At 44.2% G+C, this 23,930-nt stretch overlaps 2 protein-coding genes across 7 annotated transcripts in view; one reads left to right on the plus strand and one right to left on the minus strand.

The window, feature by feature from the left end:
* The window catches only part of SLC2A8 (solute carrier family 2 member 8), a 33,743-nt gene extending 13,852 nt beyond the window's left edge, over window positions 1-19,891 (minus strand). For 2 of the 3 annotated variants that reach the window (XM_077922224.1, XM_028714779.2), the window contains exons 1-2: window positions 19,753-19,891; window positions 2,001-2,209 (exon numbers count right to left, since the gene is read on the minus strand). The gene's annotated coding sequence lies outside the window, so the exon portion shown is untranslated. Of the gene's footprint in view, window positions 1-2,000; window positions 2,210-3,522; window positions 3,623-19,752 lie in introns of all 3 variants that reach the window. The other variant, XM_077922223.1, reaches the window with a different exon arrangement.
* FBXW2 (F-box and WD repeat domain containing 2) lies at window positions 2,515-23,641 on the plus strand. Of its 4 annotated transcripts, none has more exons than XM_028714783.2 (8): window positions 2,515-2,616; window positions 6,772-6,880; window positions 7,491-8,000; window positions 14,750-14,944; window positions 17,239-17,372; window positions 18,569-18,655; window positions 19,703-19,872; window positions 20,931-23,641. In XM_028714783.2, the coding sequence occupies exons 3-8, from the start codon at window positions 7,511-7,513 to the stop codon at window positions 21,217-21,219; spliced, it is 1,365 nt and encodes a 454-aa protein (XP_028570616.1). In that variant the 5' UTR covers window positions 2,515-2,616; window positions 6,772-6,880; window positions 7,491-7,510; the 3' UTR covers window positions 21,220-23,641. The 4 variants fall into 4 exon arrangements, with proteins under 4 accessions (XP_028570616.1, XP_028570619.1, XP_028570618.1 ...); XM_028714786.2 differs by having other exon boundaries at window positions 2,555-2,616; window positions 6,775-6,880; XM_028714785.2 differs by lacking the exon at window positions 2,515-2,616 and adding an exon at window positions 2,764-2,847 and having other exon boundaries at window positions 6,775-6,880.
* The last annotated feature ends 289 nt before the right edge of the window (window positions 23,642-23,930 follow it).

Genomic DNA, 23,930 nt, shown 5'->3' on the forward strand with positions numbered 1-23,930 from the left:
GCTTCCTGCTCTGCAGCAAGGTTGGAGGAAAGAGCTGGCATACCTGCTTCCCCTTCCAAAGCAACTGGACTTGGGGTGGAAAGGGGAGGTACCCCTCCTCCTCCTCCAACCCAGATTATCCCACTTCAGCCCCTTCCTCCATTTATTCCTACTTCATCAGAGCATGCCAACCGAACCCCAATAGGACTGCAGGTCTCATGACATCCTCTCCAGACTGGTGCTTTTTTTTGCGGTAGGTGGGTGTACTCTGCAACATGTCATTGAACAGAGCATTAGTGCTGGATTCATACTAGATTATCCACATACAGTGGCACCTCGGGTTACATATGCTTCAGGTTACATATGCTTCAGGCTACAGACTCCGCTAACCCAGAAATAGTGCTTCAGGTTAAGAACTTTGCTTCAGGATGAGAACAGAAATCACGCGACGGTGGCGCAGTGGCAGCGGGAGGCCCCATTAGCTAAAGTGGTCTTCAGGTTAAGAACAGTTTCAGGTTAAGTACAGACCTCCGAAATGAATTAAGTACTTACCCTGAGGTACCAGTGTACCAGTGCATTTCATTACTTTTCTGCAATGCTTTTTCACTGTTACTACGTTACTGCCATCTATAGGGGAACTTCAGCACAATAACAGCTACTACAACAAAGCCCCTCTCCTCCTGAACGTTTGTGGTATGAAAAATTTTCAGATTTCAGCAGGAAGCTAGCAGGGCATGCACATGCGCAAAACAGTATGGGAAACGGGATCATGTATAACTGCCCTGATACCATCAGGAGTACAAATCACCAGGAATGCAGAATAAAAAGGACATCTAGAGGGGCCCCATAATGAGAATACTTGGTACAGTTCCAGCTGCCCCATCTCAAAAAGGTTATTGAAGAGTATCAAGCAATCCAGAACGGTTGGGAAAGGAGACTAGGTGTGATGGCATCATAGAAAAGGCACTCTGTATTTGTTCAGTCAATCACATGCTTTCCTGTGGAGCATCAGATTTGAGCTAGAGAAATCTAGGAGCAAATCCATGTTCTGCCAGCAAACTAATGGGGATCACTTTGTGCCAGTCTCCCTCTAATCTGGGTGATCCAAGAACAACTGGACAGCCACCACCTGCCTGAACACCTTTCCCCAGATGGTAACACTTCCAAGTGGCCCTGAAGCTGGAACAACTTTCAAGATCTAGGGAAATTTATTTGGGAGTGGCCTCACAAGCACCATCTTCAAGGCAGTTGGGGTCCTCCCTCTCGTGACAAGCTATGACTCAACTCCTGATCTTTGCTGATCACCACTCTTCTGCAAGCAAAGCAGGGGCGGGGGCAGGAGGGGCAGCTGCCCCTCCTTACATCAAGTAAAACAATGGAAATAACTGACGAATCACATCGGTTCTGCCCTCCCCCAACAAAAGCCCCGAGTACGCCCATGCTCTTCTGCCTTGTATTGTTAGGCAAGAGGGATGGACTGAGTAAACAGGCAGCCAGCCTGAAAAGTACTGCAATTCCAAAGAGCTAGTAAAACGCAAAGCGGGCATTTGCTGAGGGAGACTGAACATCAGGAACCCCACAGTCAGAGAACCCCACAAAGGAAGACACACGTCCCTCACTGGCACACAAGGGAGTGGTCAAATAGGCACCATTATTTCTCTCAGGCACCACATAGGCGCTGTTAACCATATCTGCAGTGGTCTTATTGGGTGTCATCTCACAATCCAACACCCCTAACGCACAAAATTTGTTTCACCAGAGAAGTCGTGGGTCATGTCCCAGGATCAGCCTCCAACTTCTTTAGTAGCAGGCCTGGGAAAACCCCTCCCCAAGACCCCTGTGGAAGTATAGAATGCGACGCTAGACTGTTAAAATAGCCTCGGACCGGAGAGCTTGGCAGAAAGCGTGCAAAATTAGGGAACTTAGGAGAGAGAATGAATTAAAATCTAGTTGAATGAGGGTGGAAGCGGGATAATGTAAGGAAAAAATTTTGGGGGAGGCTTTGGGCGGCACAAACTCACCTTCCCTTCCCGTCCAAGGACTAAAGCATCGCTCTTCACCTCCAAATTAAAGCCGGCAACTACAATCTTGAGAATAAACTGCAAGGCGGAACTAAACAGTTGGAACCACGTTTTCAGGGTAGAGAGGAAAATAACAACGGACCAGAAACTCAGTCGATTAAATCCTTTTCCCCATGTGATTGTACTTCCGGCTTGGCCTCTCTTGTGCCCTGGAAGGAGAAAGAAAAAAAAAACAAAGATATAGGAAAATGAAGAGCCACACATTGTCAACAATACACAATGGCAACTCCCGTTCTCAATTTCAACTGGTTTTCAAATGCTGTAAAGAGCATTGGAGGGCCGTCGGTCTCTAGAGAGAATTTCGAGAGACTTTGTAGCAGTGCAAGAGAATCATGTCCAACGGTGTCACCGTTCACATTTTATATCGGTGGTTCAGAAAATGCTCTACATTTCTATCTCTATGGGTACCTTAAGCTGGACTTTAAAAAAAGTTTCCGTTTCCGGACGGAAGTGACTCTAAAATCCGGGGCGGGAAAGAGGCGCGAGGAAGATGACGTCAGGTGCTCACGCCGGAAGTGCCTGTGGTAGAGTGTTTGCTGGGACCCGGCGGCGAAAGGTTGGACCCCCCGCCCCCGAAAAATAAAGTGGGCGGGAGGGGGCGGGAAGAGAAGAGGGGCAGTGCGGTGGGAGGAGGGAGCGCGGCTGAGGAGAGCGGCGGAAGGGGGCGGGGCTCAGGTGGGTTGTCATAGAGACCGCCTGCAGTGGGGAGGGGGGCTGAGGGGGCGGGGCGGGTGGAAGGGGAGACTTGCGCCCTTTGGGGTGAAGTTGAGGAGAGGTCTCCGTTGAGGTAGGTGCAAAAGAGGTTGCGGGAGGGCCCGGGATTGAGGAGGGGGTAAGGGGGGTGCAGAATGATGGGATCGGCGTCGTGTTTTGATTCTTAGCTATTATGTATTATCCTATTTACACCCTTCCTTTATTCCCGGGAGATCAGCGTATTCTCCCCTTCCCCGTTTTATCCCCGCTGGCTTCATGAGCAAATGGTTGTTTGAATCCTGGTCTCGCGGGCACGGGTGCGACACTCTAGCTCAGCCTTTCCCAACCTCAGGTCCCTCCCTAGGTGTCGTTGGATGGTCCTGCTAGCTAGGGATGAGGGGAACTATAGTCTAGGTCAGGAACATCTGGAGACCGCCCAGCTGATGCCACAAGACTCTGCATGTCGCATATGGCTGTTCTTGTTCTCCGATATTGAACTAGTTAGCATGGGGGTTTTCCCCACCCCAGGCTTTTCAGAGGCAAATTTCACGTGTGAACACTATCCGGTCACAGGTGTGTCCTGAAGCGGGATCCCTTGGCCAGCATCAAATGTACTATATGCTTTGGATGTAGAATGTTCTAGACAGGTTGAATGCTGTCATAATTACCTTAAAAGAAAAACAAATCATATATCAGGTGGTGGAAGGGGTCTTCCTTTCTAGGGAGCTACCACCAGTCAGCATAGACTGGGCTAGAGAAATAGTCTGACCTGTTAAAATCTGTTGTTGTTGTTCAGTCGTTTAGTCGTGTCCGACTCTTCGTGACCCCATGGACCAGAGCACGCCAGGCACTTGTTAAAATCTAGCTCTCTATAAAAACATCAAGTGCATGGATTGCTTCCCAGACAACAGTAGGGACATAAGATGCTGCTTTATACCCAAACCATTAGTCCATCCAGCTCAGTATTGCCACACCAACTACACTTATCCAGGGCTTCAGGCATGGGACAGTCCCAGCCCTAACTCAAGATGGGCATCATCTGCATGCAGAGTAGATGCTCTACTACTGAGCTATGTCCCTTCCCCCATCCTTCGTCTCCAGAATCAGATCCAGAAACCTAAGAGCATAGGCTGATAAAGAGTGTTTTCCATGCCACTTGTGTGTGTGCTCTTTTATGGGAGACGTATTATTATTATTACATTTTGACCTTTATGCACTAATGCACAGTTGTACAGACCCAGTCCTTTGAAATAAATGGCAATAGTTCAGTGCAAATTTAGGTGTGCTCAACTTTTTGTTGTATTGTGGCCAAAGATTATAAAAGCAATCCACTTCTGATTCCACATCAAGACCCAACTTGAAAGAAAAAAATACCCATGAGGCATGCTATCTACTTTATACCTCACCCCCATTAATGTCATCTCTCCCATTTATTTGTTAAATGCTGCCCTCCCCCCCACCCTATATTTAGAATAATAATAATTCTTAAGTGTTTAAAAAAAACTCACCAAAAGGCACTTTAAGGCAGTTTAAAGCTTCAGCAAAAGTAACATAACTCTGTCTTCAGGCTTGCAATCTAAATAGTCACATACATAAGGGAAAGGGTTTTTTGAAGGGTTTGGCTTTTTTACAATCAAGTGGTATAAGGATAAATCTGGGAATAATGTTCATTTTGAAAGGATTCAACCTTCCCCTAAGGTTAAGGTTTAATGACTCCCATCTATCAATAACTAAAGAAGCCTCTTTTATTATTTTGTTTATATGAATTGTAAGTAATCGAGTTATGTCTCTTGGCATTAAACCTAGTTATATAATAGATTTGGAGCAAATCCGGAATTGATAATTCCTTAACTGAAAGAATAATCAATTTTTCACATATTAGCATCAGTTCCTTTTGGACCAGTTAATAAAGTATCCTGATATTTTACCAAAGGCATTTATTGTTTGCATCAATATAGGAATACTAGTTTGGTACCACCTGAAAATAAAACCAATTTATATTCAACTGAATTATGAACCGCTGTGTGAATCTCACAATGTTGTCTAATAGCGCAAGCTAGGGGGTTCTAAACAATTATTTAAAAAGCAAACATGAAAGTGAACATCCTTGTCTAGTTCCTCAAGACAGTGAAAAGGTGGTGGACATGATACCATTCACTTTAACTCTAGATTTAGGTGAATCATACACTACTTTAATCCATTTTATAAAAACTAAAGGGAAAACCAATTTAGTTAAAGCTGCCTCTATATACAGGGATGCGGGTGGTGCTGTGGGTTAAACCACAGAGCCTAGGACTTGCCAATCAGAAGGTTGGCGGATCGAATCCCCGCAATGGAGTGAGCTCCCATTGCTCGGTCCCTGCTCCTGCCAACCTAACAGTTCGAAAGCACGTCAAAGTGCAAGTAGATAAATAGGTACCGCTCCAGCGGGAAGGTAAACAGCATTTCCGTGCGCTGCTGTGGTTTGCCAGAAGTGGCTTAGTCATGGTGGCCACATGACCCGGAAGCTGTGCGCCGGCTCCCTTGGCCACTAAAGTGAGATGAGCGCTGCAACCCCAGAGTCGTCCACGACTGGACCTAATGGTCAGGGGTCCCTTTACCTTTACCTTTATATACATAAATATTGTTGAAAACCATACTGGTTTCTCTGTCTTGTGATTCTTGATGTCAGATACCAATCAAACGGACATAAATCTGACATCAAGAATCACAAGACAGAGAAACCAGTAGGAGAACACTTCAATCTCCCAGGACATTCTATACAAGATCTCAAAGTAGCTGTTTTACTACAAAGGAATTTCAGAAATAGACTGGAAAGAGAAGCTGCTGAATTGCAAATCATTACCAAACTTAAAACCATGGAGACACCTGGCCTGAACAAAGGCATTGGATTCTTATCTCACTATACATGACAAAGCCATTTTTCACCTTCTCACCCCTTGCTTTTTCCTGTAAGACCTATTGCCGTCCTTAAGAGTCGTCAACAAGCTCATCACAGCCATCTGCCAATCACCCATTCCCACCCCCCTCTGAGTAATACCCCTCCCCACCTTCTCACTATATAGAAGGATCTGGCAACTTCTGTTTCAGTGTATCTGAAGAAGTGTGCATGCACACGAAAGCTCATACCAAGAACTAACTTAGTTGGTCTTTAAGGTGCTACTGGAAGGAATTTTTTTTGTTTTGACTATGGCAGACCAACACGGCTACCCATCTGCAACTGGATCTATTTGCTTGGGTCGTTGTTAAAATCTTTGTATCAACTTTACTCAGTTTGTCTGATTTGGTATAGCTGTAATATAAGCTTGATTAAATGCCATTGATAAAATACCTTTGTCAGACATCTCTTCATACAGTTGATGAGGTTTTGGTACTAGTAGATCAATGTATGTCTTATATTATTCAATAGGAAATCGTGGTGTTTTACCAGTTGTCATTTTAAGAATTGTTTGCTTGATTTCTGCTTCTGATATTGGTGAAAAATAACATTTGCATTTGTCAATAATCTAAATAAGGTAATTTTATTTTATTTTTTAAAAGCTTCTACACCCTCATAAGCTATGACTTTTAGTTTATTATACAATTCCAAATAAAAATTTAAAAAAATTATCATTAATATCTTTTGAGTTTTTATAAACTTCACCTTTCTCCTCTCTACTACTTGGGATTATTATCTTATCCCACCTTGACAAAATTTTACCTAGTCTTTCGCAAAACAAATATTAACACCTGGATCTTAACACATACTTTGCAAGAACCTTTATTGAACTACAGAACTCCTTAACACATTCTTTGGAGCAAGTCCAGTTGGCTTCAATGGGATTTACTTCCAAGACAGCAAACGTAGAATCCTAGTCATTATAAAGAAATATCCCTTGATCAGATGAATTAGGTTGGAAAGTTGAGGTGTGGTCAAAAGTGAGTGGTAACAGTAGTGGGTTTGGGAATCATTAGAGTGATTGGAGAGGAGGAGAAAATCTGGCCCCAGTGACTTATATGGTTCTTGTTACACCTACAGAAGAAATGGCCCCAGAGGAATCCCAATCCCTGTCGGGTTCTGAGGAGCAAGAAGACAATTGGCAGCTACCTGCTAAGCAACTATCTGATAATACAGACAACTACTTAAGGTAAATATGCCCTCTTTCCCATTGAAATGCTAGGTAGGATAAAATGCTAGGTAGGGAAGAAGGTTGGGTGGAACCAATATGCATTGTGGTCCAACTCCTTGCTGCTCAGCTGTCCATTCAGCAGTTGTCTTTGGACAGGTCCTCTGATAAATCTAAACCAGGGGTTGGGACCTGGATGGGGCTAGCAGTCCAGAGACTTGCCTTCCCCCAAACCTTTTGGACCAAGTCTGAGAGGAGAGCTGAGACACCTACCTGTCAGGCACCTGATGTCACATTGATGTTGGGTACCTTGTTTTCCTTTGATCATGCAATGTGAAACCAAACGTAAGGACTAGCAGCTGAAAACCATAGGCTTTCAAAGGCACTACTATATTTTGCACTGGACAGACAAAAATCCCACAGTTTTTGCATGTTGTGCTCAGCACATTCGGTTTAAAAGGGAGCTCTCCTTCACATTGTACATTACTGATTTTTCTATATTAACCACCCTGTGCCATCTTGTTGTTTGAAGTGCATCTGAGGCAAAGTGTTTCATTTTTTATTTTTTTTATTTAAAATGTTCGTATTTGGTTTTTGAGCAGAACTAATACTGTATTTTGATGTCCCACAGGTAAATGTTTCCATAACCTTATGGAGAGAAAGGACTTTGAAGCATGGCTTGATAATATTTCTGTTACGTTTCTCTCTCTGACGGACTTGCAGAAAAATGAGTCGTTGGATCACCTGATTAGCTTGAGTGGGGCTATCCAGCTCAGGCACCTCTCCAATAACCTAGAGACCCTCCTCAAACGGGACTTCCTCAAACTCCTCCCATTGGAACTCAGTTTTTATTTGTTAAAATGGCTTGACCCTCAGACCTTACTCACGTGCTGCCTCGTCTCTAAGCAATGGAACAAGGTCATAAGTGCCTGTATGGAGGTGTGGCAGACTGCCTGTAGGAAACTGGGCTGGCAGATTGATGACTCTGTCCAAGATGCTTTGCACTGGAAGAAGGTGTACTTGAAGGCCATCTTAAGGATGAAGCAACTAGAGGACCACAAAGCCTTTGAGACCTCCTCACTGATTGGACACAGTGCCAGAGTGTACGCACTTTACTATAAAGATGGACTTCTTTGTACAGGTAGGATGGCCCAAATGGCTTGGGTGTAGTGGTGCAATGAGAATTAGTGTTGTGTATGTGTGTGAGAGGGCTGCGAGCCAGGAAGTCACCAATTTATTTATTTATTTCACAAAATGTATACACTTGGTTTTTCAAAATACGTCAAAAGATAAAACAATAAAATTATACTTAGAAACACGTACAATAATACAGGCAACTTTCCACTTACGTGGGGGTTACGTCTCCCCCCCCCCCCAAACATAAATGAAATGTGCGTAAGTGGGGAGCTTGAGTGGCTTTGTTTTCTGTTCTCTCTCCCCCCCCCCAATCCACTTTTGTTTGCCCTTGTTCTGCTCCTTCCCTTCTAATCTAAAGGGTAATGAAGACTCCCTTCCTCCCCTCTTCACCTTCAATCTTGGCAGGAAGGATAGGGAAGCCGCGCAGCTGAGCCCGCTGCAAGGAACAGCTTCCTGCCTTTCAGCTTCCCCCACATGAATTTGGAACCTGCAGCCCTGTTGACACATTTTAAAGCTTTTGTTCTTCATTAGGTGGATATGGAAGGGATTATTTCCAGGGGAGCCCCCACTCCTCACCAGAGAGGCTGGGAAAGCCGCACAGACAGGACTTGCGAAGTGGCTTTCCCAGTTCTCACCTGGTGAGCATGATGATGCAGCAGCAGCAGCAGCAGGGCCCCCGCGCGCCTTTTTCAGGCCTTCATTATAGAAAAAAATCATTTCCCATGGAGGGTCTCCCTGCAAGCCATGGGGACTCTCCTGCCATTTCCAGGTTTGAATAGAATTATTTTTAATTTCCCGGTGCGTGTATACGGTTGCACATGAGTCGAATACGCGTAAGGGGTGGTGCCTGTATTTTAAAACACACAAAACTTTGAAATGCTAAAACAAGTTAAAACTCACATCAACTTTCTAAGCATCTGGGTAGGCTTGTCTAAACAAGAATATATTTAGCAGGCACCTAAAAGAATACAGTGAAGGCAGTTGCTTGCTATTAATAGGCAGGGAGTTCCAAAGTGTAAGTGCTGCCACAGTAAATTATTGAGTTCTTACAAATGCAGAATGGGTATTATATGACACTTGTAGTACCAATTCCGCTGATTGAAGCGGTCAAGTGGGCACACGTTGGGTAAGCTGATCTCTTAGTAACACCTTGAACTTGGCCTGGTAACAAATTGGTAACCAGTGCAGATCACTGAACAGGCACTATATGCTGACAAGGCCTCACTCCTGTCAGCAATTGTGCTGCAGCATTCTACACTAATTGCAGCTTCCGGATCAAGTGCAAGGGAAGCCCCCCATAGAGCATATTGCAATCTTGAAGTAACCAATTCATGATCCACTGTGGCCAGACTTTCCCAGTTCAGGAATGTCTATAGCTGTTGAACCAGTCACAGTTGGTAAAAGGCACTTCCAACCACTGTATATACCTGAGCCTCCAGTGACAGAGCTGGATCCAGAAGCACTCCCAAACAGCGAACCTGCTCCGTAAGGGGGAGTGCAAGCCCAGCAAGGAGAGGCAATTAACCATTTGCTGTAGTGAAGGTGTTAGGGTGTTGATTCCTAGAAATAGTTAAAAGGGCAAGGGGAATGGTAACTGATGGGATCACTTAATTGAAATCAAATGACTACCAAGTGACTCTAGGTTTAAGATCCTTTCCTGGAACTGTTTTGGCTTGAGGATAAAGCCAGTGACCCTGAATTTATTAGTTTTATTAAATCTTTTAATGTTATTTTACTACAAGAAACGTGGACTTGTTACAAAATCAATTTGATGGGATATAAATCACATTCTATTTTAGCCCACAAATCCTAACCCTTCTTTGTGCATGGCAGACTAAACTTAAAATCACTACCCTCAAGACTTTTGAGGGATTTTGACCACCCCTTGGAACTTTGTATTATGAAATAAAAATAGTAAAGAAGAAAAGATGGGTAACAACTGGATTGACTGTCTGTTAAGCACTCGGAAGAGAGAAAAAACTGGAGTTGGAGGTAATGGAACAGAGGATTGGCAGGATGGACTCCAGGAAGATTTATTTGTTTAGTGGGGAGGATGGAGAGGAGATACAGATTTTGTTGAGATTACATTGGCCCACCCCGTTGAAGGTTAAAGTTGGAAATAAGAACAGTGAAAGGGACAGGATGGACCACAGTATATACCATCTTGATGGCTTCTGAAACTTTCAGACAGAAAAGAAGAGAGATGGATTGTGTTTATTTATTTATGATGTGGTTGTATGTAAAATTGAGGATTAAATGTGAAATGTGAAGGGTGGGTGACACTGGAAGATTGGCAGTCTTAGAGGTGGGGAATGTATATTAAATATTTATACCAAAAAAAAATAATTATAAAAATTCCAGGGGCTTCATTTTTACCCTCTGCACTTCACACCAGTGAGGCTGAGTTGTTGATTACTGGGGCCAGATATCAGACAGCAATGTTCAAGGCCATATTAGGAAGGAATGTACATCAGTTGTCTGGGGGGAAGCAAGATCTGTTTTTCCCAGGCAACGTGTTACTCAAGAGGTATCAGAAGGAGATGTTTGACATACCGCTGGGTGAAGTTGCTGTTGCGGTCTGTCTCTCATACTGGACCGGGCGAGGTAAATACATCGCCGAGGCCTGCACCTCACCCGTAACACCCAATAACCATCCCCAGCAGTTTCATATACAGTGGTACCTTGGTTTTAGAACAGCTTAGTTTATGAACAACTTGGAAATAGAATGCTGCAAACTCGGAAGTAGGTGTTCTGGTTTGTGAACTTTGCCTTGGAAGTGGAACATGTTCTGCTTCCTGTTGAGTGTGTTCTGTTTGTAAATTGAGTCCCCCACTGCTAATCAGAGGCTTCCTGCTGAGTCCCAAGCACCCATGCAACACAGAGGTGATATTTGGAGCTTTTGTTTTTGCTAAAAAAAAAATTGGCGTTTTTGTTTGTGTGGCTTTTTCATTTTTTGACATTTTAACAGCTTTCTGGCTGTTGGGAACTTTATCAAAAACCTTATTGAAATCAAGATACCCTATGTCCACAGCATTCCTCTGAAAAGCTTGTAACTTTTATTATATAAAACAATGAGATTCATCTGGCATGACTTGTTTTTGAGAAACCCATGCTGGGTCGTAGTAATCACAGCATCTTTTTCTAATTGCTCACAAACCAACTGTTTAGTTATCTGGGACCTTTCCTGGTGTTGATGTCAAGCTCACCGGTAGGTAGTTACCTGGGCTTTTGAAGATGGGGAGAACATTTGCCCACCTCCAATCCACAGGGACTTCCCCTATTCACCAAGAATTCTCAAAGATTATAGACAGAGGTTCTGAGATTACATCCACAAGATCCTTAATACCCTTGGGTGCAGCTCAACAGGCCCTGGAGATTTGAATTCATTTAAAGTAGCTAGATGTTCCCTTACTATCTCTTTCCCTATCTTGGGCTGAAACTCCCTCCTTGCATTATTCATTCTGTAATCACCAGGTTGTGCACTGCTTTCCCTTCAAAGCTGTACATGTCTTGGACCTGGAGGAGGTGATCCTTCAGGAACTCAACCCGAGCTGGCATATGTGCTGAGATAATCTTCAAAGACCCTACCTTCTGGGTGAGGTGGTTTCCAACTGAGGAGAGAGTCTTCTTAATGGTGGCACCTGCCTTTAGATCTCATTCCTGAAGATGGCATATATTTACTATCTCTAGTACCAGGAGAAGTATTCCTACATTTCCTCAGGCCGTTAAATCCACATTAGACTGTTTTACATGTTGATTTTATCTACTGTTTTTATTCTTACATAATGTTATCATTGGGTTCCTACTACTTTGTAGATTGTATTGTTCATCAGACATTTAAGGTGTCCTTAGAAATGTTTTGTCATGGTAGTCCAAATACTATGGAACTCCCTTTCATTGGAGGTCAGGGCACCCTACATATTGAAATTCCGGCACCTACAGAAGACATTTTAAATATTTCAGCAGGTGTTTTAACTGAATTCTGATTTTATAGTTTTAACTGATTTTTATCTTTATTGTGGAGTTGTTTGCACACCACTCAGGGACTATCATAATTAATTGGTACAAGCAACTCCCATTTTGTGCGCATTCAAGGAACACATGACCACTGATGCATGCACAGATTTCAGCCCCAGAAGTGGGAGGGAGGGCTTATGCGTGCCCTGCCGACACACATGATGACCCGGAATGCAACCCCCACACACTTGGGAAGTTGCCTGTATATAAATTGCCAGAGTAAGTAATATTACTGGGAGGTGGCATATATATAAGAAGAGCCCTGCTGGAACAGGCCTATGGCCCATCCAGTCCATCTTCTCACAGTGGCCAGCCAGATGCCTGCAGGATACACATGGACAGGATTCAAGCACAAGAGCACTCTCCTCTCCTGAGGTTTCCAGCAGCTGGTATTCTGATGCTTTATTGCTTTCAACTGTGGAGGCAGAACATAGCTATTTTGAACCTTTTCCTCCATGAATTTGTCTACTCTTTTGAAAGCACCCCCAGGTTGGTGACCACCACTGCCTCCTGTGGGAGCAAGTGCCATAGTTCAGCTATTCACCACATGAAATAGTACTTTTTTTTATCTGTCCTGGATCTTCCAATATTCAGCTTCATGGAGTGGGCTGAGGCTGGAAGGCTTGTCTAAAGCTGCTTAGTGACATTATAGCAAGACCAAGATCTGAATAGGAGATTTGATCATTCACAGCTCACCATAGGCCATGATCAGGCCCCACGGATCCCAGACCTTGTTCTAGCCACAAGCTTTCACTAACATTGTAGAAATGTATTTGATAAAAGCATGCAGTGTCTGTATTTGGACACTACAATAAGCTATGGTTTGTTGTGATAGGAACAAGCCTGGTGCCCCAAAAGCTTCAAAGCTTTTGCTTCTATTTAACTGCAGCTTGCCATCTTGCAGAAACCCAATACACTGTGATTCATTTTTACTATGTTGCAACAAACCAGCATCAGACCACTGTTTATAAAGTCGGCATGTTTCCACAGATTGTAATTATGTGTAGCCGCACTTTAGAGTTCATGTGTCATGCTAAACTGTGGCTAATAAGAAGCAAAAATTTCCAGTTTCCTTGCACCAGAGTGCAGAGCATGTTTGAACACAGCCAATGTGTGCTAATATTAAAGAAAGGCCTCTTCAGCATTCTAAAACCTACAATACATTCTGAGGAGGAGGCTGCTCCTTTGGCTTCACACCAGTCTTCCCTACAAATTCCCCTACCATGGATCTGCTGTGGAGTGTGGATCTCCCTGTGAGGGTGGCTTTTTGGTGGTGGGGTGGGGCTTAAAACCAAATTCTCAAATTATCCATTAATGAAAGGGCAGCAAGGGAACAGGCAGCATTGATTTGTTTATACAAAAAGCAGCTGACCTAATATAAATAATCATTTCTGTCTGGAAAAGTGAAGGATTTATTTGCAAGCCAAAGTTTTTAATCCTTTGAGATTTCCTACTGGCGAGAGAGTTAGTTGTCACAGATCCTATCATGTGTGACCAAAAGCTTCATCTTCCACTATTGGAGGCTAATGATTTTGCATGACTAGGACTTTCTGTTCTGCACCAATCACCTCTCTTCCCAAATCAAAATTATTGAGTTGGAATCAATTATGTGCCACAAGTGTATCTGCATTCTTGTTTGCTTAATTGTGCTCACTTGTTCTGCATGATAAACTCAGGCTTGGAAATCCTTGTCAATGACAGGAAGGGCATGGATATATTTCTGAGTTTTCTCCTGCATGCATGAGAACTAGAAGCTTGTTTTATTTTTAAATGCCAAGCAGAGACCCCCCCCCCAAGATATTCAAAATAGTTTTAAAGCAGGAATGTCTTTCCTTTTTTGGGCCGAGGGCTGCATTGACCTATGTGCAATCCTCCAGGGGCCACTTATCAAAGTGAGCGTGGCACAGAAATAATAGACCAATTTTGAGGGATCTTGGGGGAGATGACAGAAAATTTTCAGCAGAATAATATCATGGCGGGGTACTTCTGGGAGCAGAGAGCTGTCAGTAGGGTTGACTTTTTCATTGTAAAATTGGGGTGGGGGGATCTCAGATACCTTTTTAAGAAAGTTTGACATCACAACTTTAAAGCTTTCTTGTGCCAATAATTCCCAAATTAAATGGTATAGAAGAACAGCTAAAGTGCCAATTCCCATGTGCCCAATAACTTGCCTGAATAGAAGACTGCCCTTTGTGTCTCTGTGTGTGATTGAGTGCTCAACTTTCCCTCCTCCCATTCATCCCCTGGGTAGGTAATTATGCACTGTGGTTTTAGGGATGATCAGATTATTCAAGGCACTCTTTTGTGGCAGACTTGCCCTCTCCACCCAATTTGCCCTGTTGCATTTATGTATGAGCCATTGGTCTAGGCATGCCTTGGGATCAGAGTGGAACAAGTACTAATACAGAACCACTGAGGACACACTCCTCTTTGAATGGGTTTTCTTTTCATTTGTTATGAAAGTAAAACAGTTTCAGGTGTTAAAAAAATAGGCCTCCAAATTTTGATCAGATGTTTGGGAAACAGTGAGACAGACTCTAACCAGTGGCTCTTTCTAGATGGGTCACTGAGAAGCTTAAGTAGTGGCTGGACAAGTAGTGAAACTGGCTGATCTGACCTCAATTCTCCCAGGTCCTGGTTGGATGCCATTGTTTTGTGGATCATGTTGGATACCTTCTGAACCTTCTGACTTCTCAGCCACTAAACCACACTTCATTTCTTCCTTTGCGGCCGCAGGTTCAGATGACTTGTCTGCAAAGCTGTGGGATGTGAGCACAGGGCAATGCATCTATGGGATCCAGACCCACACCTGTGCAGCAGTGAAGTTTGATGAACAAAAGCTGGTCACAGGCTCCTTTGACAACACGGTAGCTTGCTGGGAGTGGAGCTCAGGAACTAAGACCCAGCACTTCAGAGGCCACACGGGGGCAGGTGTGTCAGTGTCTTCAGGAATACCTGAAGCCCTTTAGGTCATTTAAAGCAACATCTGTCCGCAAGCTAGCCCTGCTAAGCTTCTCCCCTAGTTCAGAAGCTACCCTACTCACTCTCCATGTTGGATCAGGCTAGTTGCACATCTAGTCCAGCATATTGTTCTCACAGTGGCCAAACAGATGCCTGTAGGAAACCTGCAAGCAGGACCTGGCACAAGAGCAGCCCTCTCCCCTCCTATGGTTTCCAGCTACTGGTATTCAGAAGCATTTTTGCCTCTGACTGTTGGGGCAGAGAGTAGCCGTCGTGGCTACTGACCATCGATAGCATTTTCCTCCATGAATTTGTCTAATCCTCTTTCAAAGCCATCTAAATTGGTGGCCATCACTGTCCACAGCAGGTGCAACTTCCTGATATGAGAGAGGGAGAAAAACTTCTCTATCTACTTTGTCCACCCCATGCATAGTTTCGTAAACTTCTATAAGGTCTTACCTGCCTTTTCTCTAAACTAAAATGTTCCAAATGTTGCAGCCTTTCCTCATGGGAGTTGCTCCAACCCCTTGATCATTTTAGTTGTCCTTTTCTGAAACTTTTCCAACTGTATATAATCCTTTCTGAGATGAAGCAACCAGAACTCTACACAGTTCCATGTTGCTTGGGACTGACTCTAGCATGGGCTTTACATGTAGAAGGTCTCTGGTTCAGATCCTGGCATTGCTAGATAGTAGTAGTAGTAGTAGTAGTAGTAGTAGTAGTAATAATAATAATAAATAAATAAATAAATAATTTATTTATTTATTTATACCACACCCATCTGGCTGGGTTTCCCCAGACACTCTTGGCGACTCCCACAGAACATTAAAAACACGACAAAACATAAAACATTTAAAACTTTCCTAAACAGGGCTGCCTTCAGATGTCTTCTAAAAGTCAGATAGTTGTTTATTTCCTGGACATCTGCTGGGAGGGTGGGCACCACTACCGAGAAGGCCCTCTGCCTGGTTCCCTGTAATCTCACTTCTCGCAGGGAGGGAACCATCAGAAGGCCCTAGGAGTTGGACATCAGTGTCCGGGCTGAACAATGGGGGTGGAGACGCTCCTTCAGGTATACTGGGCCTAGGCCGTTTAGGGCTTTAAAGGTCAGCACCAACACTTTGAATTGTGCTTGGATGCATACTGGGAGCCAATGTAGGTCTTTCAGGACCGGTGTTATATGGTCTCGGCGGCCACTCTTTCAGCAGCTCTGGGAAGGTTCCCTCACAGAGGGAAGCACTCACCAGCCCCCAGAGCCCATCAGCCAGCCCTTCCCAGCTCGCTGTTATTAGCCAGGATTGGCAAGGATCAAGGGGACAGGTGGTTGGTTTCACTCGTCCAAGCAGCCTGTTCACATCCTTGGAGGTAACAGATTGGAATTGATCCCAAGCAACTTGACCGGAAAGGACTCTAGCACTCTCCCGGCCCTGCTCCCATGGTGGAGTCTACCTCTTTCCAAATCTGAGTGACTTTATCTGCAAAAAGGTCTCCTGCAATGAGTTTGCAAAGCTTTTTTTGCAGATAAAGTCACTCAGATTTGGAAAGAGGTAGACTCCAGGAGAACATCCACCCACGACCTGAAGCAGCTCAGGCAGGGAATCTTGGTGCAGTGGAGAGGTCGGTACTCCAAAAGGAATCCTGTACTGCCCCTATTGCCCAACTTCCAGAACATGCACTCAGAAAACTGGGTTTTCCCAACAGGACACCTGATGTAAGATAATGACTTCCTAAAAATCACTGCAACCCCACCCCACCCATATGACATGGGATGCTGTGTATAAGAGAAACCTGGTGGACAAGCAGCGACAAGAACAGGCCCATCTGCCTCATCTAACCAAGTCTCTGTCACACATGCCAGATATGGCTGGGAGAAACTCCCTGTTTGAAACCCTCGAGAGCCGCTGCCAACTCATGCAGATAGTCCTGAGCTACATGAACCAATAGCCTGGCCCAGAATAAGACAGCTTTCTAGGCAAGGGAACCCCCTCCCCTGGCTGCAGTTCTCTAGCTCTAATCATTGGGTAGGCATTACCTAAGTATGTTTACCTGGCTATCCTTCCAAACTTGTAAATTCTACACGTCTATTACATGGAAGGGAAAACTGTAAATTTCAAGGAAGCCAAATCAGTATAACTGCAGAGTGACTCACAATTGCACACACACACATCCCAAAATAACTGCATGATTACTTTGATCTGACTTGGTATAGAGATCAGCATGGCCAGTCTCTTTTAAAGTTCCCTTTTCTTTTTTGGCTTTTGTAGTTTTCAGTGTTGATTACAATGACGAGCTCGACATCCTGGTCAGTGGCTCAGCGGATTTCACTGTGAAGGTCTGGGCCTTATCAACGGGAGTGTGTCTCAATACACTAACAGGGCACACGGAATGGGTCACAAAGGTAGGCTGGGTTAGCTCCCTTCCTGTTTAAAGTTTGCACTGGGTGTCATTTATTAATAGTTGCATTTATATCCCACCTTTCCTCAAACGCTCAAGGTGGCATATGTGGTTCTCTCCTTTTGTCCAATTTTATCCTCATAACCACCCTGTGAGGTAGGTAGGTAGGTAGGTAGGTAGGTAGGTAGGTAGGTTAGGTTGTAAGATAGCAGTTGGCCCAAGGTCATCTTTGTGGCTGAGTGGGGATTTGAATTCTAGTTTCCCAAGTCCAGTGCTCTAACTGCTACACCACAGTGGCTAAAATTTAACTACAAACCATTTGAGGCCAAAGGTTATTTGCCAGCTTTGCATATCTGGTGCTAGAGGACAAGGCTACCACATGCAGGAATATAGGTAATCGCTTTTCGCTGAGTCAGACCACTAGGTCCATCTAGCTTGCCTACACTGACAGGCAGTGGCTCACCAGGGTTTCAGACCTTGCGTCTCTCCCAGGCCTACCTGGAGATGGCAGGGATTGAACTTGGGACATTCTGCATGCAAAGGAAGTACTCAGAGCTACAGTTGCTGGTTCCCAACATGTGGAGGAAACCATGATGTGCATGCAGCATTCTATATTTTTTTCTTTTTGTAACACCATTAGTGCACATGATGCACTAATATATGCACTAATAGAGCACAAGAGGATCAATCCCTGCTCTTAAGAAGCTTACAAAAATTCAACATAGGGAAACGAGGAAAAAGGAGGAGGTGGAAACAGGGGTTAACATTGAAGCAGTGTGTGGTTGTTTCAGTTACACAGCCTTAAAGCAGGGCATGAGACCCAGGTGGTTGTGCCATAAGCTTAATGGGAAAAAGTGGGTTTCAATACAGCAGAAATCATTTTGTGTAAGAATGTGTAACAACAGAGATCATTCTGAAGTAAGAACAAAATCTTTCTGTACTGAACGTACTGAACATACTGTACTGAAGTAAGAACAACAAAATCCAGCTGCACAGTGGGTTAGTTGGAGACAGTGCACAGCCTCCATTGTGGCTTCTCTTTCTCGGACATAATAGAGCAGCATCTGGCATTTCTTACTGTGAGATTAGATTTTTACCTCCCGGGACATAAATGTATCTGAACAAACATTGCAGTGCTTTTTTTAGTGACCTGCCTGACATTTTGCCTCAAGCCTTAGACACACTTTGTTCCTACTGCAGGTGGTCTTGCAGAAGTGCAAAGTCAAATCTCTCATGCACAGCCCTGGGGATTACATCTTGTTAAGCGCAGACAAATACGAAATCAAGGTATGTATGGTCTCAGCTTCATGGAGCTCCAGAAATCAGGGGGAATTGCAGGTGTAAATAAATTTTGGAAAGTCACAAGCCTTTGCTGGATTAGACTAGATCAGTACAAATCTGAATCTGACTAGGAAGGTGCCTTCAGTATTGGCTGGCTATCAGTATTCATTGGCTGGCTTCAGTATTCAGCTGGCTATCAGTATTGTCCACACTGACTGGCAGCAGCAGTTCTCCAGGGTTTCAGGTAGGGGACATTACTAGCCCTACCTAGAGATTCCAGAGGATTGAACATGAGAAATTCTGCCTGCAAAGCACATGCTCTGTGGTCCTTCGCCCTAATGGATCCTAAGGAGTGAATTATTCTGCCCATTGTCTGCCAGATGCTTGGTAGTTAGAAGGCTTTTTCATAAGCATGTCAAGAGGCAGGTTTTAGAGGACGAGGCTTCCCTTCAGTAGCAGAAGAAGGTAAAGAATATTTATTGCAGCCATAGGCCAGCATAAGGTAAAAGCACCTACTTAGCATGACTAATGTGGGTACGTTAATTTCAGTGGGTCTACTCCAAGTAGAATGTTGTTGCATACAACCCAATAGTAATAATGGGTTATCTCAAACTAAGTTCTTCTAACAGTAGACCTATTGAAATTAATGGATCTATGGGCCTATTCTGGGTAGAACCAGCACGGGATACAGTCCAGTTTTATCATCATTATTAGTGTGCATGGTACTTTGCAGTGTAATATAAGCAAAAAATAAAAGTACAGGTCTCTGCCCTAAGAAATTTATAAACTAGACAGGGGGAGGAAAGGGCTGAATTGCAAGGCTGAAAGGCAGTTACACAAACTTTTCCCATAACAACTGTGGGTTAAAAAGAGCTGCACCCATGAGGCTTTGCAGATGTTGAAGTGGGAGAGCTTTCCTTTAAGAGAGAGGCAGGGTTCTGGGAGGGAGTTCTTGGCTTGAAGGCCTGCAAGGGAGACTTCACCAAGTTAGCAAAGTGTACCCCCTTTATTCTTCCCTGTTGCCACAATCATTGGTTGATTGTATTGTTACAGATCTGGCCCATTGGGAGAGAGATCAACTGCAAGTGCTTAAAAACCCTTACCGTCTCAGAAGACCGCAGCATCTCCCTCCAGCCTCGGCTTCATTTCGATGGCAAATACATTGTCTGCAGTTCAGCTATCGGGTTGTATCAGTGGGACTTCGCCAGCTACGATATCCATAGGTAAACAGTCTGGATTTGAGGCCAACATATGCAGAGGTTGTTGGGATCTGTATTTCTCCTCCTCCTCCTCTTCTTTTTCTTCTCTCTCTCTCGCTCTCTCTCTTTCTTTCTTTCTCTCTCTCTCACACACACATATATATACACGCATATGTATATATATTCTTGTTCTCTGTGTAAGTGCCACAGAAGCTTCAGTAAAGCAGTTAAACACACCAACATGAAACAGTTGTTTTTAGCAGAGTTGTTCTAGTTGGCAGACGCAAAACACACACTCCATTTACACACAGTATATATAGAAAAGCTTCTTTCTCTCTGGTCCCAGAGAGGGTTCTGTACTTCAAAGTCCTTGCTGAAACAAAGTCCATTAGCAAGTTCTAACTCTGGTTGCTCAGAATCCTGCAACTGACTGAGTTCTCCGAGTTCCGTAGTCTGGCAGTTCTCCTTTTCAGATTTTTCAAAAACTCTTCACACAAATCCATAGTTCAACAGATGGCGTTCAACAATTCCTGCAATCTCCTATCACGACCCACACTTTATACTGTAAAGTGAACCCTTTTACTGTGTACACAAAGTTGCTTGCCAAATCTGCCCAGTGACATAGATAAGAAGGTTACCACATTCAGCCAGGTGCATTGTGAGGCATGAGCCACTATTTCCAACTCATGTGGAATTAACCCAGTAAACACTTTTCTTAATAGAGGAAACTTAAGTGTTGATGCTTCCTGAGTTATGTTCCCGGAGTGTGCTGTGGAGGTCTGGCCAAGAGGTCTAAAGTGGGCAAGCTAAGCTGAATACCCTGACAATGTCAGCAATAACTTGCAAGAGTCAGATTTTGAATGACTGGTGCCATTCCAGATGGGATTCCTTTGGTATCTTGCATTTACATGGCAACATGTCACTTGCAAGACACCAGGATGCCAGGTTGGTTAAGTAGCAGCAGACTGCAATCTAGATCATATCAACACCATTAAAAAAATCATTTAAAAGATCAACTCTCCATTCTATGCAGCATTTTCTTCTGATATTTGTGGTGGTCTGTTTCTTCTCTCCCCTTGCAGGGTTATCAAACCTCCTGAATTTGCGAACTTGTCCTTGCTGGGCTTCGGCGACATTTTTGCCCTCCTGTTTGATAACCACTACCTGTACATAATGGACTTGAGGACAGAAAAACTGATCAGCCGCTGGCCACTGCCAGAATACAGAAAGTCAAAGAGGGGCTCGAGCTTCCTGGCCGGGGAAATGGATTGGCTGGACGGTTTGGATGGTCAAAATGACATGGGCCTGGTCTTTGCCACCAGCATGCCAGACCACAGTATTCACCTGGTTTTGTGGAAGGAGCATGGCTGAAGCAAACCAGCAGGACTACGTGACGAACAAAACCACACAATTGGGCCAGCCAGCCATGAGCCAGCCAGAGGAGACTGTGCATGAACCAAAGCAGCTCACCTTAACAGATATCATCATGCAATGCACAATCATTTTGCCTTCATTTTTTTCCTCTCTGTCATTTTCAATAGGCAGGGGAGTCGCAACCAGTTGCAGAGAAGAGGGGGTGTTTGTTTTCACTTTGTTTAAGCATAATGCATCATACAGCATGCGACTATCCCCCCACCTCTGGCTCATGTATTCTCATACGTTTGAGCACATTTTTAACTATGATTTTACTTTCCTTCTCTCCCACCCCCTTTTTTTTGGAGAGGGGGTGGAGGCAGAAGCGGGTTGGAAATGTATTCATGAGAAAGGATATTAGACACATCTCCTTCCCACACCCATATTTGTTTATGAAAGGAAGAAAAAGAAATGAGGATGTTAATCACACATACACATCTTATTCACAGCCAGTGTGAAAGATCTGATGGCTCTGTAAAAGGGGACCATGCTGGTCAATTAATTTCTTTAGGGCCGGTGTTACTTTTTTATTTGCCATGCATGGAAGGGATGAACACTTGAGCCTGGAGAACTTACAAGTGTATGAATGTGGGTATTGAACCTGTGTGTGGTTTACTGGCTTCAACATCCAGGATTTCTGAAGTCAGGTATTCACTTGGGACTGTGATGGTGGTGTGGAGAAACTCGCAAACCTGAACTCCACCCTTGATATTATAGAAACGAGCTGGCAAGATCAATAGCCAAATGGCTGCCTTAGGAGGGATGCTTTCTCTCATAAGGCAAATTCTTAGGTCAGGGATAAATTGAATTGTGCAGGCTGATGAGCTTCTGATCAAAGGACAGCTCATGTCATTAGAGGTTCAAGCAGCTGGTATACCTCTTTTTAACCCTCTTTTTTTAAGAGCTCTTGAAGCCCTTGCTTCTAGTGAGAAAAAGCAAGGGTGTTAACAAGGCCAGTGAGTAGATTGGAACAGCAGGCACAGCCACACTTTCCTCAAGAAGAGAGTGGGGAAAGATTGGAAGGAAGTTTTATAGCAGTGTGTGCCTGCAGTGCTCATCAGAGGCAGCTACCTCCACAGGCATTCTGAGGCTTCTTTTTCAATGATGACTCATTTTAAAAACTGTCATTCTTTTAATCGTTTTATGGACAACATGTTACCCACACTTAAAGGGCAAAACTGAGTTTGCTCCAGACCCTTACAAATCCATTGCAAAACATAGCTGAATTGAGTTTGGAACTTTGAAAGTGGAGGTAAGGGTATGCAGCAGGGTTGTGGTGATGGCCTTCCCATCTTCCTGTGCTTCTCGGAAGGGAGTTGGGGCAGAGGTGGTAAGTCTTCCAGCACGTTCTATAAAAGTTTACACATCAATTTTAATTAAAAAAAAATCTGCCTGTTTTAATTATTGTCCCAATGTGAAGTTTTTGGAAATGAATGCATTTGTACTTCTTGGGCATCTGTGGTGCAGCTTCTCTCACTAGCAGCTGATAATGTATACTCCCATACTGTGTAGAGCATCATCTGAGAATTTCTGCAAAGTAAGGTGCTGTGCAAGGCAGAGAAGCATAGCATACTAGTCTCAGTTTGTGTTTCCTAGGCTATTGGGATCCCAGGAGGAAGTGTAGAGCAAGCATGCAAAGCATAAATATCCAGTGACCCACCACCACCAACTTACATCAGATTTGGATAGAAGTTTTTCTGATCCCCGTCTCCCCCACCCCAGATCAAGTACAAGATTTCCTAAAAATAAAATAAAAAAGTTAGAAAGCAAAAGAAAGACTAAATAATAAAGCACCACAGTGCTGAAGGGACAGTTACTTGCAAGAAAGCCAAAGGCCCATCTACTCCAACATCCCATTCTCACCGTGGGTGAGCGCTGTGGTCTAAACCACTGAGCCTCTTGGGCTTGCCAGTCGGAAGATCAGCAGTTCAAATCCGCACAATGAAGTGAGCTCCCATTGCTCGGTCCCAGCTCCTGCCAACCTAGCAGTTCGAAAGCGCACCAGTGCAAGTAGATAAATGGGTGCCGCTGCAGCAGGAAGGTGAACAGCTTTTCCATGCACTCTGGCACTCGTCACGGTCCTCCGTGCACCAGTCGCAGTTTAGTCATGCTGGCCACATGACGCATGAAGCTGTCTGTGGACAAGCGCCAGCTCTCTTGGCCTAAAGAGCGAGATGAGCACTGCAACCTTATAGTCACCTTTGACTGGACTTAACCGTTCAGGGGTCCTTTACCTTTACCTCTCACAGTGGCCAACCAGATGCCCCAATGGGAAGCCAACAAGCAAGACAGGAATGCCACACAGTATTGTACATGCCACCCTAAGCTCCTTCGGAAGGACATAAATTGAATGAATTAAATAAATAAATAAATAAATCTGTTCCAGAGTCAAGCATTATTTACCAGCATAAAGTCAATGTGTTTGGCGGGCCACCATCCCCTGGCTGACAGTATGAGACCACCTGTTCAGTATAGAGTATTTGCTCTACACCGCAAAAGGTGGCATCTCCAGGTAGGCCTGGAGGTGTCCCCTACCTGATACTCTGGGAAGAACTTCTGCCAGTTGGTGTAAACCCCCAACTAGTAGGACCATTAGTCTGACTCGGAATAAGGCAGATTCTTGCATTTTGCACTGTTTAGGCCAGAGGTGAGAGGAACCCTTTTCAGCT

Source organism: Podarcis muralis, chromosome Z, assembly GCF_964188315.1.
Source record: "Podarcis muralis chromosome Z, rPodMur119.hap1.1, whole genome shotgun sequence".
Lineage (NCBI taxonomy): Eukaryota > Metazoa > Chordata > Lepidosauria > Squamata > Lacertidae > Podarcis > Podarcis muralis.